Source organism: Dendrobates tinctorius, unplaced genomic scaffold (genome assembly GCF_039654945.1).
Source record: "Dendrobates tinctorius isolate UK_male_01 unplaced genomic scaffold, ASM3965494v1 ptg000315l, whole genome shotgun sequence".
NCBI classification, from domain to species: domain Eukaryota; kingdom Metazoa; phylum Chordata; class Amphibia; order Anura; family Dendrobatidae; genus Dendrobates; species Dendrobates tinctorius.
Window position 1 is genome coordinate 5,001 of NW_027361982.1, and position 18,479 is coordinate 23,479.

Here is an 18,479-nt window from a genome sequence, read left to right on the forward strand (position 1 = left end):
ATCGGGTCTCACAACCTACAAACAGGAGCGGCCGTACAGACTGCGCAGATGGCGTCCCTAACGGTCCTAGGACTGCAGAATAATAGTGCTGGCCACTGAGCTGCTCTAGAAATAGCACAGTGCTGACCACTGAGCCACCGTGCTGCCCTATATACATCAGTACAGACCACTGAGCCACCGCACTGCAGAATGATAGTGCTGACTACTGAGCTGCTCTAGAAATAGCACAGTGCTGACCACTGAGCCACCGTGCTGCCCTATATACATCAGTACAGACCACTGAGCCACCGCACTGCAGAATGATAGTGCTGGCCACTGAGCTGCTCTAGAAATAGCACAGTGCTGCCCTATATACATCAGTACAGACCACTGAGCCACCGCACTGCAGAATGATAGTGCTGGCCACTGAGCTGCTCTAGAAATAGCACAGTGCTGACCACTGAGCCACCGTGCTGCCCTATATACATCAGTACAGACCACTGAGCCACCGCACTGCAGAATAATAGTGCTGACTACTGAGCTGCTCTAGAAATAGCACAGTGCTGACCACTGAGCCACCGTGCTGCCCTATATACATCAGTACAGACCACTGAGCCACCGCACTGCAGAATAATAGTGCTGACTACTGAGCTGCTCTAGAAATAGTACAGTGCTGACCACTGAGCCACCGTGCTGCCCTATATACATCAGTACAGACCACTGAGCCACCGCACTGCAGAATAATAGTGCTGACTACTGAGCTGCTCTAGAAATAGTACAGTGCTGACCACTGAGCCACCGTGCTGCCCTATATACATCAGTACAGACCACTGAGCCACCGCACTGCAGAATAATAGTGCTGACTACTGAGCTGCTCTAGAAATAGCACAGTGCTGACCACTGAGCCACCGTGCTGCCCTATATACATCAGTACAGACCACTGAGCCACCGCACTGCAGAATAATAGTGCTGACTACTGAGCTGCTCTAGAAATAGTACAGTGCTGACCACTGAGCCACCGTGCTGCCCTATATACATCAGTACAGACCACTGAGCCACCGCACTGCAGAATAATAGTGCTGACTACTGAGCTGCTCTAGAAATAGTACAGTGCTGACCACTGAGCCACCGTGCTGCCCTATATACATCAGTACAGACCACTGAGCCACCGCACTGCAGAATAATAGTGCTGACTACTGAGCTGCTCTAGAAATAGTACAGTGCTGACCACTGAGCCACCGTGCTGCCCTATATACATCAGTACAGACCACTGAGCCACCGCACTGCAGAATAATAGTGCTGACTACTGAGCTGCTCTAGAAATAGTACAGTGCTGACCACTGAGCCACCGTGCTGCCCTATATACATCAGTACAGACCACTGAGCCACCGCACTGCAGAATAATAGTGCTGACTACTGAGCTGCTCTAGAAATAGTACAGTGCTGACCACTGAGCCACCGTGCTGCCCTATATACATCAGTACAGACCACTGAGCCACCGCACTGCAGAATAATAGTGCTGACTACTGAGCTGCTCTAGAAATAGTACAGTGCTGACCACTGAGCCACCGTGCTGCCCTATATACATCAGTACAGACCACTGAGCCACCGCACTGCAGAATAATAGTGCTGACTACTGAGCTGCTCTAGAAATAGCACAGTGCTGACCACTGAGCCACCGTGCTGCCCTATATACATCAGTACAGACCACTGAGCCACCGCACTGCAGAATAATAGTGCTGACTACTGAGCTGCTCTAGAAATAGTACAGTGCTGACCACTGAGCCACCGTGCTGCCCTATATACATCAGTACAGACCACTGAGCCACCGCACTGCAGAATAATAGTGCTGACTACTGAGCTGCTGTAGAAATAGTACAGTGCTGACCACTGAGCCACCGTGCTGCCCTATATACATCAGTACAGACCACTGAGCCACCGCACTGCAGAATAATAGTGCTGACTACTGAGCTGCTCTAGAAATAGCACAGTGCTGACCACTGAGCCACCGTGCTGCCCTATATACATCAGTACAGACCACTGAGCCACCGCACTGCAGAATAATAGTGCTGACTACTGAGCTGCTCTAGAAATAGTACAGTGCTGACCACTGAGCCACCGTGCTGCCCTATATACATCAGTACAGACCACTGAGCCACCGCACTGCAGAATAATAGTGCTGACTACTGAGCTGCTCTAGAAATAGTACAGTGCTGACCACTGAGCCACCGTGCTGCCATATATACATCAGTACAGACCACTGAGCCACCGCACTGCAGAATAATAGTGCTGACTACTGAGCTGCTCTAGAAATAGCACAGTGCTGACCACTGAGCCACCGTGCTGCCCTATATACATCAGTACAGACCACTGAGCCACCGCACTGCAGAATAATAGTGCTGACTACTGAGCTGCTCTAGAAATAGCACAGTGCTGACCACTGAGCCACCGTGCTGCCCTATATACATCAGTACAGACCACTGAGCCACCGCACTGCAGAATAATAGTGCTGACTACTGAGCTGCTCTAGAAATAGTACAATGCTGACCACTGAGCCACCGTGCTGCCATATATATATATATATATATATACATCAGTACAGACCACTGAGCCACCGCACTGCAGAATAATAGTGCTGACTACTGAGCTGCTCTAGAAAAAGTACAATGCTGACCACTGAGCCACCGTGCTGCCCTATATACATCAGTACAGACCACTGAGCCACCGCACTGCAGAATAATAATAATAATACATTTTATTTTTATAGCGCCGACATATTCCGCAGCACTTTACATTTCAGAGGGGATTTGTACAGACAATAGACATTACAGCATAACAATAATCACATACAGTAGATTATAACAAATACCAAGAGGAATGAGGGCCCTGCTCGCAAGCTTACAGTCTATGAGGAAAGAGGGAGACACGAAAGGTGGGTGGTAACAGTTACCCTGATTGTATGGACCAGCCATAATGTTAGGTGTGTGACAGTACAGACACAGAGGGCTAATGGAGGCATAAAGCATGTGGGAACATGATGCGGGGAACCTGGTTATGGTAAAACTTTTGGCTCTGCCACACAGGGATAGATTAGGTTAATGTGTTGGGGTGGTAGGCCAGTCTGAATAAATGCGTTTTCAGGACACGCTTCAAAGACTGAACTCCTGGTGTTTCCTCCCTCTACTAATGTACCTATACCCGACATTGCCATTTCTGTGTGTGGTTCCACTATTACTCCCCAGCAACATGCCCGCTGTCTTGGGGTCATACTTGATTCCGAGCTTTCCTTTGCCCCCCACATTCGATCACTGGCTCGCTCTTGTCATCTGCACCTCAAAAACATTTCTAGAATTCGACCTTTTCTTACCTTTGACTCTGCAAAAACTCTTACTGTTTCTCTTATTCATTCTCGTCTCGACTATTGTAACTCTCTTCTAATCGGTCTCCCTCTTACCAAACTCTCCCCTCTCCAATCTGTCTTGAATGCTGCAGCCAGGATCATATTCCTCACCAATCGTTACACCGATGCCTCTACCTTGTGCCAGTCATTACACTGGCTACCCATCCACTCCAGAATTCAGTATAAACTTATTACCCTCACTCACAAAGCCCTCCATGGCTCAGCACCACCCTACATCTCCTCCCTTGTTTCAGTATACCACCCTACCCGCGCCCTCCGTTCTGCTGATGACCTGAGATTAGCATCCTCAATAGTCAGAACCTCCCACTCCCGTCTCCAAGACTTTACACGTGCCGCGCCAATTCTTTGGAATGCACTTCCCAGGTCAATACGATTAGTCCCCAATCCCCACAATTTTAAGCGTGTCCTGAAAACGCATTTATTCAGACTGGCCTACCACCCCAACACATTAACCTAATCTATCCCTGTGTGAATAATAGTGCTGACTACTGAGCTGCTCTAGAAATAGTACAATGCTGACCACTGAGCCACCGCGCTGCCCTATATACATCAGTACAGACCACTGAGCCATCGCACTGCAGAATAATAGTGCTGGCTACTGAACTGCTCTAGAAAAAGTACAATGCTGACCACTGAGCCACCGCGCTGCCCTATATACATCAGTACAGACCACTGAGCCACCGCACTGCAGAATAATAGTGCTGGCCACTGAGCTGCTCTAGAAATAGTACAATGCTGACCACTGAGCCACCGTGCTGCCCTATATACATCAGTACAGACCACTGAGCCACCGCACTGCAGAATAATAGTGCTGGCTACTGAACTGCTCTAGAAATAGTACAATGCTGACCACTGAGCCACCGTGCTGCCCTATATACATCAGTATAGACCACTGAGCCATCGCACTGCAGTATAATAGTGCTGACTACTGAGCTGCTCTAGAAAAAGTACAATGCTGACCACTGAGCCACCGTGCTGCCCTATATACATCAGTACAGACCACTGAGCCACCGCACTGCAGAATAATAGTGCTGACTACTGAGCTGCTCTAGAAATAGTACAATGCTGACCACTGAGCCACCGTGCTGCCCTATATACATCAGTACAGACCACTGAGCCACCGCACTGCAGAATAATAGTGCTGGCTACTGAGCTGCTCTAGAAATAGTACAATGCTGACCACTGAGCCACCGTGCTGCACTATATACATCAGTACAGACCACTGAGCCACCGCACTGCAGAATAATAGTGCTGACTACTGAGCTGCTCTAGAAATAGTACAATGCTGACCACTGAGCCACCGTGCTGCCATATATATATCAGTACAGACCACTGAGCCACCGCACTGCAGAATAATAGTGCTGACTACTGAGCTGCTCTAGAAATAGTACAGTGCTGACCACTGAGCCACCGTGCTGCCCTATATATATCAGTATAGACCACTGAGCCACCGCACTGCAGAATAATAGTGCTGGCTACTGAGCTGCTGTAGAAATAGTACAGTGCTGACCACTGAGCCACCGTGCTGCCATATATATATATATATATATATATATATATCAGTATAGACCACTGAGCCACCGTGCTGCCCTATATATATATATCAGTATAGACCACTGAGCCATTGCACTGCAGAATAATAGTGCTGGCTACTGAGCTGCTCTAGAAAAAGTACAATGCTGACCACTGAGCCACCGTGCTTCCCCTATATACAGAATTAGTCAACAGTTTTGTCCAAAAATACTACAGTGGCACTTCAAAACAATGTAAATACACCAGACAAGTAGCACAATGACTACTGACTAATGGAAGCGACACATAAATAAAATTTGAAATTTATTTGGATAATTAAAATTCAATAAAAAAGCCACATCTCATATTGCACAAAATATACCCCAAAGGGGAAAACCATCAATCAATACCAAGAAACAGTCGAATTACTGTATCCAAATATAAGAGATAATGGGTATTAATATACTAACATACAGTTAGGTCTATATATATATATATATATATATATATATATATATATATATATATATATATTTGGACAGAGACAACATTTTTCTAATTTTGGTTCTAGACATTACCACAATGAATTTTAAACAAAACAATTCAGATGCAGTTGAAGTTCAGACTTTCAGCTTTCATTTGAGGGTATCCACATTAATATTGGATGAAGGGTTTAGGAGTTTCAGCTCCTTAACATGTGCCACCCTGTTTTTAAAGGGACCAAAAGTAATTGGACAGATTAAATAATTGTAAATAAAGTGTTCATTTCTAGTACTTGGTTGAAAACCCTTTGTTGGCAATGACTGCCTGAAGTCTTGAACTCATGGACATCACCAAACGCTGTGTTTCCTCCTTTTTGATGCTCTGCCAGGCCTTCACTGCGGTGGTTTTCAGTTGCTGTTTGTTTGTGGGCCTTTCTGTCTGAAGTTTAGTCTTTAACAAGTGAAATGCATGCTCAATTAGGTTGAGATCAGGTGACTGACTTGACCATTCAAGAATATTCCACTTCTTTGCTTTAATAAACTCCTGGGTTGCTTTGGCTTTATGTTTTGGGTCATTGTCCATCTGTAGTATGAAACGACGACCAATCAGTTTGGCTACATTTGGCTGGATCTGAGCACACAGTATGGCTCTGAATACCTCAGAATTCATTCGGCTTCTTCTGTCCTGTGTCACATCATCAATAAACACTAGTGACCCAGTGCCACTGGCAGCCATGCATGCCCAAGCCATCACACTGCCTCCGCCGTGTTTTACAGATGATGTGGTATGCTTTGGATCATGAGCTGTACCACGCCTTCACCATACTTTTCTCTTTCCATCATTCTGGTAGAAGTTGATCTTGGTTTCATCTGTCCAAAGAATGTTCTTCCAGAACTGTGCTGGTTTTTTTACATGTTTTTTAGCAAAGTCCAGTCTAGCCTTTTTATTTTTGAAGCTTATGAGTGGCTTGCACCGTGCAGTGAACCCTCTGTATTTATTTTCATGCAGTCTTCTCTTTATGGTAGATTTGGATATTGATACACCTACCTCCTGGAGAGTGTTGTTCACTTGGCTGGCTGCTGTGAAGGGGTTTCTCTTCACCATGGAGATTGTTATGATTGGGTCACCGAGGAGGAAAACAAAACCAAGCTAAGTCAAAGAAAACCAGAGAGGTTGGTAACTACGCGGATTGCAGACCCCTGATCCTAACCACACAACTAACAGCAGCCGTGGAGCGTACCTACGATGATTCCAGATGCCTCGTCACAGCTGGAGGACTAAATAAGCCTAAAGCAAGAAAAGGGGAAATCTAAACTGCCCCGAGCAGACCCCAAAGGAATAGACAGCCCCCACACATGTATTGGTGGTGAAACAAGATGAAAGCACAAACACAGGTAGGAAAATAGGCTGAGCAAATGATGGGGCCCACACTAACTAGAAAGGAAAGATACTGTCTGCAATCACGCCAAAAAACCCTGCAAAAAATGTCCAACACTTCTGATAGCAAAAAAAACCCTGAAGTCACTAGACTTCACCCAGATTGTCAGCACTCTGGCATATTCTGAGAAGAGAGCAAAAAGAGGCCAATCTAATAAGGGACAAAAAGCAAACTGGCACATACAGTAACATAAGAGTGGAAATTCAGCACAGCCCCAGCCAGGGCTGGCTGACCACACAAAAACTGAATAGACAAAACCAAATCAAATGTGAACATTAGCAGAGAAAACTTAGCTTGAGAAGACAAGAACTGAGCTGGAAACCAAGACCTCAGGAGGCAGGAAAAAATCACCAGCATGGGAATAGGAAGTCGGCTGTCTTAAATCAGTCAGTGGTTTGACAATACCAGAAAAATTACCTATAAATTTACGATAGAAATTAGCAAAACCCCAAAACTTCTGGAGAGCCTTCAAAGAAGTGGGCTGAACCCAATCATAAATGGCCTGTACCTTGGCCGGGTCCATTTCAATAGTCAACGGAGACAAAATAAAATTAAATCCTCTGTACACCAAAGAGGCAATTCGATCCCTTAACAAACGGAATTGTCCCTCAAAATCCGGAACACAGTCCGAACATGTTCCACATGAGAATCCCAATCACTGGAAAAGATCAAAATATCATCCAGATAGATGATCAAAAACTTATCCGCAAAGTCCTGGAAAATATAATTCATAAAGGACTGGAAGACAGAAGGGGCATTAGTGAGCCCAAAAGGCATCACCAGGTACTCAAAATGTCCCTCCGGAGTATTAAACGCCGTCTTCCATTCATCCCCGTGCTTGATGCGAATAAGATTATACGCCCCCCTGAGGTCAAGCTTAGTAAATCAGCAGGCACTCTTAACTCTGGAGAATAAATGAGACATCAGGGGTAACGGGTACTGATATTTAACCGTCATCTTGTTAAGGGAACGATAATCAATTCAAGGCCTTAATGAACCATCTTTCTTGGCCACAAAAAAAAAAACCCAGCACCTAAGGGTGAAGAGGATGGTCTAATATGACCCTTCTCCAACGACTCCTTAATATAGGACCGGATAGCATCATGTTCGGGTACCGATAAGTTGAAAAGCCGACCCTTGGGAAATTTAACTCAATTGTACAGTCATAACTCCTATGAGGAGGCAAAGACGCATACTTACTCTCACTAAATACATCAGAAAAATCGGCTAGATAATCAGGAATATCATGAGACTGAGGAGAGGTGGAGAAAACAGGTGTGTCCCTAAGAACACACTGATAACCCCAACTCACTACAGACACAGATTTCCAATCCAAAACTGGATTATGAGTTTGCAACCAGGGAAAACCCAGAACAATAGTATCATGCAAATTGTGCAGCACCAAAAATTTACAATTTTCTTGGTGGTCTGGGGCAACTCGCATTATCACCTGGGTCCAAAACTGAGGTTTTTTCTCCGCCAAAGGAGTAGCATCAATATCCCTCTAAGGAATAGGCATCCGCAGAGGTATCATGGGAAAACCACAACGTTTAGCAAAGTCCAAATCCATCAGATTCAAAGCTGCTCCTGAATCCACAAAAGCCTTAGCGGAAAATGTGGATAAGGAGCAGATCAGAGTAATTGCCAAAAGGAACTTAGGCTGTACACTGCCCACGGCAAATGTGTGAGCAAAACGTTTTTCTCGTTTAGGGCAGACAGTAATAGTATGAGAGGCGTCCCCACAGAAAAAACACAGCTTATTACGCCTTCTAAACTCCTGACATTGCGCCCTAGACAATACCCCATCACATTGCATATGTTCAGACATTTGTTCAAAAGGTGGCAACGCCTCCCGTGTAGTTTTACGTTCACGTAAACGCCGATCAACTTGAATAGCTAATGACATAGAATCATCAAGACCAGAGGGAACAGGAAATCCCACCATAACATCTTTTATGATCTCTGATAAACCCTTCAGAAAGAGAGCTGCCGATGCACCATCATTCCATGTAGTAAGGACCACCCACTTTTGGAATTTTTGACAGTATAACTCTGCAGAATCCTGACCCTGGTTCAATGCCAACAGGGTTTTCTCATCTTGATCAACAGCATTAGGTTCATCATACAACAACCCCAAGGCTTGAAAAAAATGCATCCACATTAGTCAGAATAGGATTTTCAGGTGTCAGAGAAAAAGCCCAATCCTGGGGATCGCCGCGCAGCAAGGAGATGACAGTTTTAACCTGCTGCACAGAGCTCCCCGATGAGTTAGGCTTCAAGGCAAGAAATAATTTACAATTCTTAAAATTCTAAAATTTAGACCGATCCCCCGCACTTCAGCAGTGAGCTGCTCCACACGATCAGACAATTGCTTAATCTCCATTAGAGAAAAAATCCTCCTATGGCCCCAGAGAAAAAGAGGAAAAAATACATATAAAAAAAAAAAAAAAAATTCTGACACTTTTTTTTTTTTTTTTTTTTTTTTTTCACAATTCTTTCCTGTTTTTGAGTACCCTAGAATCTGCGTTATGGCTGGTGATTCTGTTATGATTGGGTCACCGAGGTGGAAAACAAAACCAAGCTAAGTCACAGAAAACCAGAGAGGTTAGTAACTACGTGGATTGCAGACCCCTGAACCTAACCACACAAGTAACAGCTGCCGTGGAGCGTACCTACGATGATTCTAGGCGCCTCGTCACAGCAGGAGGACTAAATAAGCCTAAAGCAAGAAAAGGGGAAATCTAAACTGCCCCAGAGCAGACCCCCAAAGGAATAGACAGCCCCCACACATGTACTGACGGTGAAACAAGATGAAAGCACAAACACAGGTAGGAAAATAGGCTGAGCAAATGATGGGGCCCACACTAACTAGAAAGGAAAGATACTGTCTGCAATCACGCCAAAAAACCCTGCAAAAAATGTCCAACACTTCTGATAGCAAAAAAAACCCTGAAGTCACTAGACTTCACCCAGTATGTCAGCACTCTGGCATATTCTGAGAAGAGAGCAAAAAGAGGCCAATCTAATAAGGGACGAAACGCAAACTGGCACATACAGTGACTTAAGAGTGGAAATTCAGCACAGCCCCAGCCGGGGCTGGCTGACCACACATAAACCAAATTAAATGTGAACATTAGCAGAGAAAACTTAGCTTGAGAAACCAAGACCTCAGGAGGCAGGAAAAAATCACCAGCATGGGAATAGGAAGTCGGCTGTCTTAAATCCAGTCTGAGACTTCAGATGTCCAATCGTCGTCATTATCAGGTGGCAGGTCTCTGTTAATTAGATCAGCTTCATTACCTCCTGCCACCACCAGAGGGAGCCTGGAAAGAGAACTCACAACTCCTCTGTCAGCACAAATAGTTCCCTCACCAGAAACCAGAGGCAGACCAGAAAATGAGTTCACAACAGATTATTCTGTGATCATCCACCACTGTTGTCTTCTGTGGGCGCCCAGGTCTTTTTGCATTGATGAGTTCACCAGTGCTTGCTTTCTTTCTCATGATGTACCAAACTGTAGATTTTGCCACTCCTAATGTTGTAGCAATTTCTCAGATGGGTTTTTTCTGTTTTTGCAGCTTAAGGATGGCTTGTTTCACCTGCATGGAGATCTCCTTTGTATGTTTCCTTCACAGCAAAACCTTCCAAATGCAAGCACCACACCTCGAATCAACTCCAGGCCTTTTATCTGCTTAATTGAGAATGACATTACGAAGGGATTGCCCACACCTGTTCGTGAAATAGCCTTGGAGTCAATTGTCCAATTACTTTTGGTCCCTTTAAAAACAGGGTGGCACATGTTAAGGAGCTGAAACTCCTAAACCCTTCATCCAATTTTAATGTGGATACCCTCAAATGAAAGCTGAAAGTCTGAACTTCAACTGCATCTGAATTGTTTAAAATTCATTGTGGTAATGTCTAGAACCAAAATTAGAAAAATGTTGTCTCTGTCCAAATATATATGGACCTAACTGTATTAAGGCATAATATGAAAGGAAGAGGATGAGAACCAGAAAGGGTAACGTCTCTTTCAAGCATCGTTTTTTTGCCATCAGTCACAATGTGTCATTTTTTGAAAAAAAAAAAACGGATCTTGCGACTTAATGTCGCTGGATCCTTCTTTTTTTTTTTTTTTTTTCTCATAGACTTGTATTAGCGACGGATGGCTGCACGTTTCATCCGTCGTCCCAAATTCTTTGTCCGTCGGCCAGAGACGACGGACAAAGTAACTTTTTTTTTGTCTACGTCGAAAAGTCGGAAAGCGACGGATCCAGCGCCATCCGTCGTTGGCCATAATGGGCGCAGGATCCGTCACTGTCCGTCAAAAGACAGAATCCGGCGATGGACTCCGTTTCTTAAAATTATTCCTTTAATTTAACCCCTACAGCTGCATTTTCCATTCTAGCACATTAAGTCTCTCTCTCTCTCTCTCTCCTGCGACTGACCGTCGCATCAGTTTTTCACCATCTGCACAGGATCCATTTTTTTCAGAACTTTAACAGATTGCGACTGATTGGAAAAAGCGGATGTGTGAAAGAGGCCTTACATTGGTGCTAAAAGCATCCACCTGGTTTTCCTCCTTCAAATATTTATGTGAATCTGCCTAAATATAATCCCTGATAAAGCATGCGTTAAAACAGTAACATTACCTGATCTCTTATATCGTGGTATAGAAGTGTGGTTGATCTGCTGGTATCCCCCTGTGCCCCGATGCACGTTTCACCCTTTTTGCTTTGAAGGCGGAAAACCAGTTGGATGCTTTTAGAACCAGTGTAACTTTTTCTTGTTCTCTTCCTTTCACATTATGCCTTAATATGTTAGTATATTAATCAGAGGTCGCATTAACGCCTGTTTGGGCGTCTATGACGCACAGGCAGACGAAAAAATGCCTTCAGATTAGTACGATACGTCCACGGGACGCATCGTTCTAACCTACAGTGGCAGCGAGTTGGTCAGAGCTGGGGAAAGGGCAGTGTCAGAGCTGCACTTGCGCTCAGTGACAGGCCGTCTACATTGCAGCTGCACTTGCGCTCAGTCCTTCCCTCTCCTCCTTCTTCTTACCAGAAGTATCCCCGCCCCCACCACGGGCACCGGAAACACACTCGGCGCCCCGAGTTATTGTGCGCGGGAGAGCGAAAGATGGCAGCGAATATGTACCAGGTGGGCGGTGAGTGCCGGGTCCTCAGCCCTCGGGGACTGTGGGGAGGGCTGTGTGCTGCTCGTCCATGCTCCTGTCGGCTGTAATGGAGTGCGGGCCGCCGTGACCGGCCACAGGCCTCCGTGCTGCCTGCTCCCCTCACTGTGATAGGACCGGAAGCAGTTCGGGTGGAGGCGGGGTGTCCGGCAGTGGTGCTGTCAGTGTCACGTCTCCGATCAGCGATCAGAGCAGCTGTAGCTATGTATACATCACAGGTGTGACGGGGAGGAGACCACCTACACCAAGGGAAAGGGGGGACAGGAGCAATGACATAGCAACCTACGGACACCACTCATGGGTATCAGTGACCTCACCACGCCCACACAGTGCCCCAGAAGCAGGGCCTGCCATACAGTGCCTTCCCAATGTACTGCCTATCCATAACACTATGCCACAGACAGTGCACACTGTGTAGTGTGACGTACAGTGCCAATATCACTATACCACAGAGAGTGCTCACTGTGTAGTGTGACATACAGTGCCCATATCACTATACCACAGAGAGTGCTCACTGTGTAGTGTGACATACAGTGCCCATATCACTATACCACAGAGAGTGCTCACTGTGTAGTGTGACATACAGTGCCCATATCACTATACCACAGAGAGTGCCCACTGTGTAGTGACATATAGTGCCCATATCACTGTACCACAGAGAGTGCCCACTGTGTAGTGTGACATACAGTGCCCATATCACTATACCACAGAGAGTGCTCACTGTGTAGTGTGACATACAGTGCCCATATCACTACACCACACAGAGTGCTCACTGTGTAGTGTGACATACAGTGCCCATATCACTATACCACAGAGAGTGCTCACTGTGTAGTGTGACATACAGTGCCCATATCACTATACCACAGAGAGTGCCCACTGTGTAGTGTGACATACAGTGCCCATATCACTATACCACAGAGAGTGCCCACTGTGTAGTGTGACATACAGTGCCCATATCACTATACCACAGAGAGTGCCCACTGTGTAGTGTGACATACAGTGCCCATATCACTATACCACAGAGAGTGCCCACTGTGTAGTGTGACATACAGTGCCCATATCACTATGCCACAGAGAGTGCCTGCTGTGTAGTGACATACAGGGCCCATATCACTATACCACAGAGAGTGCTCACTGTGTATTGTGACATACAGTGCCCATATCACTATACCCAGAGGTCGCATTAACGCCTGTCTGGGCGTCTATGATGCACAGGCAGGCGAAAAAACGCCTTCAGATTAGTACGATACGTCCACGGGACGCATCGTTCTAAGCTACAGTGGCAGCGAGTTGGACGGAGCTGGGGAAAGGGCAGTATCAGAGCTGCACTTGCGCTCACTGACAGGCCGTCTACATTGCAGCTGCACTTGCGCTCAGTCCTTCCCTCTCCTTCTTCTTACCGGAAGTATTCCCGCCCCCACCACGGGCACCGGAAACACACTCGGCGCCACACTCGGCGCCCCGAGTTATTGTGCGCAGGAGAGCGAAAGATGGCAGCGAATATGTACCGGGTGGGCGGTGAGTGCCGGGTCCTCAGACCTTGGGGACTGTGGGGAGGGCTGTGTGCTGCTCGTCCATGCTCCTGTCAGCTGTAATGGAGTGCGGGCCGCGGTGACCGGCCACAGGCCTCCGTGCTGCCTGCTCCCCTCACTGTGAGAGGACCGGAAGCAGTTCGGGTGGAGGCGGGGTGTCCGGCAGTGGTGCTGTCAGTGTCACGTCTCCGATCAGCGATCAGAGCAGCTGTAGCTATGTGTACATCACGGGTGTGACGGGGAGGAGACCACCTACACCAAGGGAAAGGGGGGACAGGAGCAATGACATAGCAACCTACGGACACCACTCATGGGTATCAGTGACCTCACCACGCCCACACAGTGCCCCAGAAGCAGGGCCTGCCGTACAGTGCCTTCCCGATGTACTGCCTATCTATAACACTATGCCACTGACAGTGCCCACTGTGTAGTGTGACGTGCAGTGCCAATATCACTATACCACAGAGAGTGCTCACTGTGTAGTGTGACATACAGTGCCCATATCACTATACCACAGAGAGTGCCCACTGTGTAGTGTGACGTACAGTGCCAATATCACTATACCACACAGAGTGCTCACTGTGTAGTGTGACATAAAGTGCCCATATCACTATACCACAGAGAGTGCCCACTGTGTAGTGTGACATACAGTGCCCATATCACTATACCACAGAGAGTGCCCACTGTGTAGTGTGACATACAGTGCCCATATCACTATACCACAGAGAGTGCCCACTGTGTAGTGTGACATACAGTGCCCATATCACTATACCACAGAGAGTGCCCACTGTGTAGTGTGACATACAGTGCCCATATCACTATTAATACCTATTATCTCTTTTATATTTGGATACAGTAATTCGACTGTTTCTTGGTATTGATTGGTTTTCACCTTTGGGGTATATTTGGTGCTATATGAAATGTGCCTTTTTTATTGAATTTTAATTATCCAAATAAATTTCAAATTTTTATTTATGGGTTGCTTCTTTTAGTCAGCAGTCATTGTGCTGCTGCTTGTCTGGTGTATTCCCCAGTATACAGTACAGTTGCTAACCACTGAGCCACCGTGCTGCAGACAGGATGTGCAGGGGCCGCACCATTCATGGATTATTATTGATGGTGATGTCTGATCCTTAAACCTTAAACCAGCAGGGGCCGAGGACAGTGGAGCTTTGCAGCCTCTTTCCTGTGAAAGTGGGGGTCAGCGACAGCGGAGCTCTGCAGCCTCCATCCTGTGACAGCAGGGGTGGGCGGCTGTGGAGCTCTGTAGCCTCCATCCTGTAACAGTGGGGGTTGGCAACAGCGGACTCTGCAGCCTCCATCCTGTGACTGCGAGGGTCAGGGACAGTGGAGCGCTGCAGCCTCCATCCTATAACAGTGGGGGCTGAGGACAGCGGAGCTCTGGAGCCATCATCCTGTGACAGCAGGAGTCCGGGGACAGCGTAGTGCAGCAGCCTATATCTTGTAACAGCAGGGGTCGGGGACAGCGGAGCGCTGCAGCCTCCATCCTGCGATAGCGGTGCCGGGGACAGCGAAGCTCTGCAGCCTTCATCCTCCGATAGCTGGGCCAGGGACAGCGGAGCTCTGCAGCCTTCATCCTGCGATAGCAGGGCCGGGGACAGCGGAACTCTGCAGCCTTCATCCTGCGATAGCAGGGCCGGGGACAGCGGAACTCTGCAGCCTTCATCCTCCGATAGCTGGGCCGGGGACAGCGGAACTCTGCAGCCTTCATCCTGCGATAGCAGGGCCGGGGACAGCGGAGCTCTGCAGCCTTCATCCTGCGATAGCAGGGCCGGGGACAGCGGAGCTCTGCAGCCTTCCTCCTGCGATAGCAGGGCCGGGGACAGCGGAGCTCTGCAGCCTTCCTCCTGCGATAGCAGGGCCGGGGACAGCGGAGCTCTGCAGCCTTCATCCTGCGATAGCAGGGCCGGGGACAGCGGAGCTCTGCAGCCTTCATCCTGCGATAGCAGGGCCGGGGACAGCGGAGCTCTGCAGCCTTCATCCTGCGATAGCAGGGCCGGGGACAGCGGAGCTCTGCAGCCTTCATCCTGCGATAGCAGGGCCGGGGACAGCGGAGCTCTGCAGCCTTCATCCTGCGATAGCAGGGCCGGGGACAGCGGAGCTCTGCAGCCTTCATCCTGCGATAGCAGGGCCGGGGACAGCGGAACTCTGCAGCTTTCATCCTGTGATGATGTGTGGCCCTGTCAGGTTAGGGCCACAGTATCTCCCTTTGATGTGCAGTCACATGACCCATCCTCAGCTTGCATTGTGCCTGATTATTAGCTCACAGGAGAGCAATAGTGAGACGTTTCCTCCATGATCTGTTCTCGTTTCCACCCCGGGGTCTTGTTTAACGTCACTGCTGTAACGGTCTGCAGCTTGGCGTAGATTTCCGCTGGCTCCGTTTCTCTGACTCCGCTCTCGTTCCTTCCAGGTGGCCTCCAACTCTCATATTCCTCCGAACTACCTGCTGCATATCTGTGAGCGCATAGGACCGATCCTCGACCAGGAGATCCCCCAGAGCGTCCCTGGGGTGTGCAGCCTCCTGGGGGTGGGGAAGCAATCGCTCCTACGAAGGGCCAAAGGTAAAGTGGGAGGCTGGGGTCAGGGGCGGGCGCCAGTGGCTGGGGCAAGGGGCCGTGACTGAAGCCGGGGCAAGGGGCAGTAACACAAGTCAGGGGCGGGGAGGCAGTGACTGAGGCCCGGGTCTTGGGGCGGGGAGGCAGTGACTGAGGCCCGGGTCTTGGGGCGGGGAGGCAGTGACTGAGGCCCGGGTCTTGGGGCGGGGAGGCAGTGACTGAGGCCCGGGTCTTGGGGCGGGGAGGCAGTGACTGAGGCCCGGGTCTTGGGGCGGGGAGGCAGTGACTGAGGCCCGGGTCTTGGGGCGGGGAGGCAGTGACGGAGGCCCGGGTCTTGGGCGGGGAGGCAGTGACGGAGGCCCGGGTCTTGGGGCGGGGAGGCAGTGACGGAGGCCCGGGTCTTGGGGCGGGGAGGCAGTGACGGAGGCCCGGGTCAGATGATTACTGAGGTCACTCTGTTACTTTCCTGCAGAATTTAGGAATTCCTCATGGAAACCATCAGGATACGCAGCTCTGCATCGGGGCCGGCCGCCAGAACTCCCCATCAGCTATGGTCGGCCGCTCAGTGTCGGTAAGTCCCGGGTCCAATAATGAATGTGAATGCGATTCAGTGCAAAATTCTTCTTTCCTAGTGATGAGGAATCTAGGACTTCTGCTTGCTGTCTGTGAATGGAGGAACATAGATATTCAATAGTAAGAAATGCTCATCTGTGACAAGTATTAGGGCAGGAGGGTCATATGCAGCAGTGGGCCTGATGTGCCCGCCTGTTTACTATGGCCCACAGACTTTACGCTATTCTCAGGTTCATGGCTCATTTTTAATAGTAAATCTGCCCCGCAGTTCCTATTCACTGACAGCAAGCATCACATTACATACAGTGAGACCAGTGATCTGATTGGTTGATGGGCTTCTGGAGTGTTTCCTGTTTTTTTTCCCCTTTTAATGTCTAGTAAGAGTGGCCTCTTCGCGGGCGCTGACCGGATGCAGCCGCTTCCAGTACATTTTCCCGTGTGCCTCTTATCAGCACATGAAGATGCACAAGAGGATCCTGGGTCACCTGTCGTCCGTGTACTGCGTGGCGTTCGATCGCAGCGGGAGGCGGATATTTACTGTGAGTTTTCTGCTGATATTGCAGACCATGCACCCCCTCTCTGCATCACCTACCTGTGCTGCCTCTCTGCGCCATGGCCTCTGGATGGCTTCTCTGCGCCACGGGCTCTGGATGGTTTCTCTGCGCTTGCGGCCTCTGGATGGTTTCTCTGCGCCGCGGCCTCTGGATGGTTTCTCTGCGCCGCGGCCTCTGGATGGCTTCTCTGCGATGCGGCCTCTGGATGGTTTCTCTGTGCCACGGCCTCTGGATGGTTTCTCTGTTTTTTTTTCAGGGGTCCGACGACTGTTTAGTGAAGATCTGGGCCACGGATGACGGGAGGCTCTTGGCCACGCTGCGCGGGCACTCTGCCGAGATATCAGACATGGCCGTCAACTACGAGAACACTCTGATCGCGGCCGGCAGCTGTGACAAGGTGGTGCGAGTCTGGTGTCTGCGCACCTGTGCACCGGTAGCTGTGCTGCAGGGTCACACGGCATTCATCACCTCCATACAGGTAATAGATGGATCACAGAATCAACATCCACCCCACAACCATCCATCCATCCAGCCTCTGCAACTCCAGACTGAGCACTTGTAGGGGCGCCCTGATTATTTTCGGCTGCAGTGCCCCCCTCTGACACATCTTCATTTTATTTATTATTTATTCAGTTTTGTCCGTCAACGAAAGGTAAAATCCGATATCTGACATCCACCGGTGCAGACGGCGCCATCTGCTTCTGGCAGTGGAACGTGGACTCCATGACGTTCAGGTAAGAAGGCGGCTCATTCTTACCGCCTGCTGTACATATGCGATGCTCTGCAACAGCCGCCTGTACAATGCACAGATTTAAACGCCGCTGTCCTGCTTCTGTGACTAAAGCTTCACCATTGTGTAACATGTTGGGGCTCATTAGGTGGGTTGTGTAGTGGCTATTCTTCAGGAGTGCCCCGCTCCCCTTCCTCCTGCTGTGGTTGAGCCGCTTACCTTCAGCTGTGAAAGTATTAGGTCAGGAAAGGTTTTTTAATCTTTGGATGAAGGAAAAATATTCCTGTTCGTTGATGGCAGGCGAGGAATGGAAACACTAAGTCTATCTGCCCTGTCGTCCATCCAGTGTCAGCAAACGTGATAGGAATTTAATGTATTCTCTCTCCGCAGCGATCGGCCCCTGAAGTTTGCAGAGCGCTCCAGACCTGGTGTCCAAATCTCCTGCTCCTCCTTCAGCTCAGGTACTCGCTATGTAATACACTTG

At 48.7% G+C, this 18,479-nt stretch overlaps 1 protein-coding gene across 2 annotated transcripts in view; it reads left to right on the forward strand.

Moving 5' to 3' along the window:
- BRWD3 (bromodomain and WD repeat domain containing 3) overlaps nt 1-18,479 on the forward strand; it is a 43,544-nt gene that overhangs the window by 1,735 nt on the left and 23,330 nt on the right. For both annotated transcript variants that reach the window (XM_073561165.1, XM_073561166.1), the window contains 6 exons: nt 15,994-16,144; nt 16,611-16,709; nt 17,090-17,250; nt 17,522-17,743; nt 17,899-17,999; nt 18,386-18,456. In XM_073561165.1, coding sequence (XP_073417266.1) covers nt 15,994-16,144; nt 16,611-16,709; nt 17,090-17,250; nt 17,522-17,743; nt 17,899-17,999; nt 18,386-18,456 — 805 coding nt within the window. The remainder of the gene's footprint in view (nt 1-15,993; nt 16,145-16,610; nt 16,710-17,089; nt 17,251-17,521; nt 17,744-17,898; nt 18,000-18,385; nt 18,457-18,479) is intronic.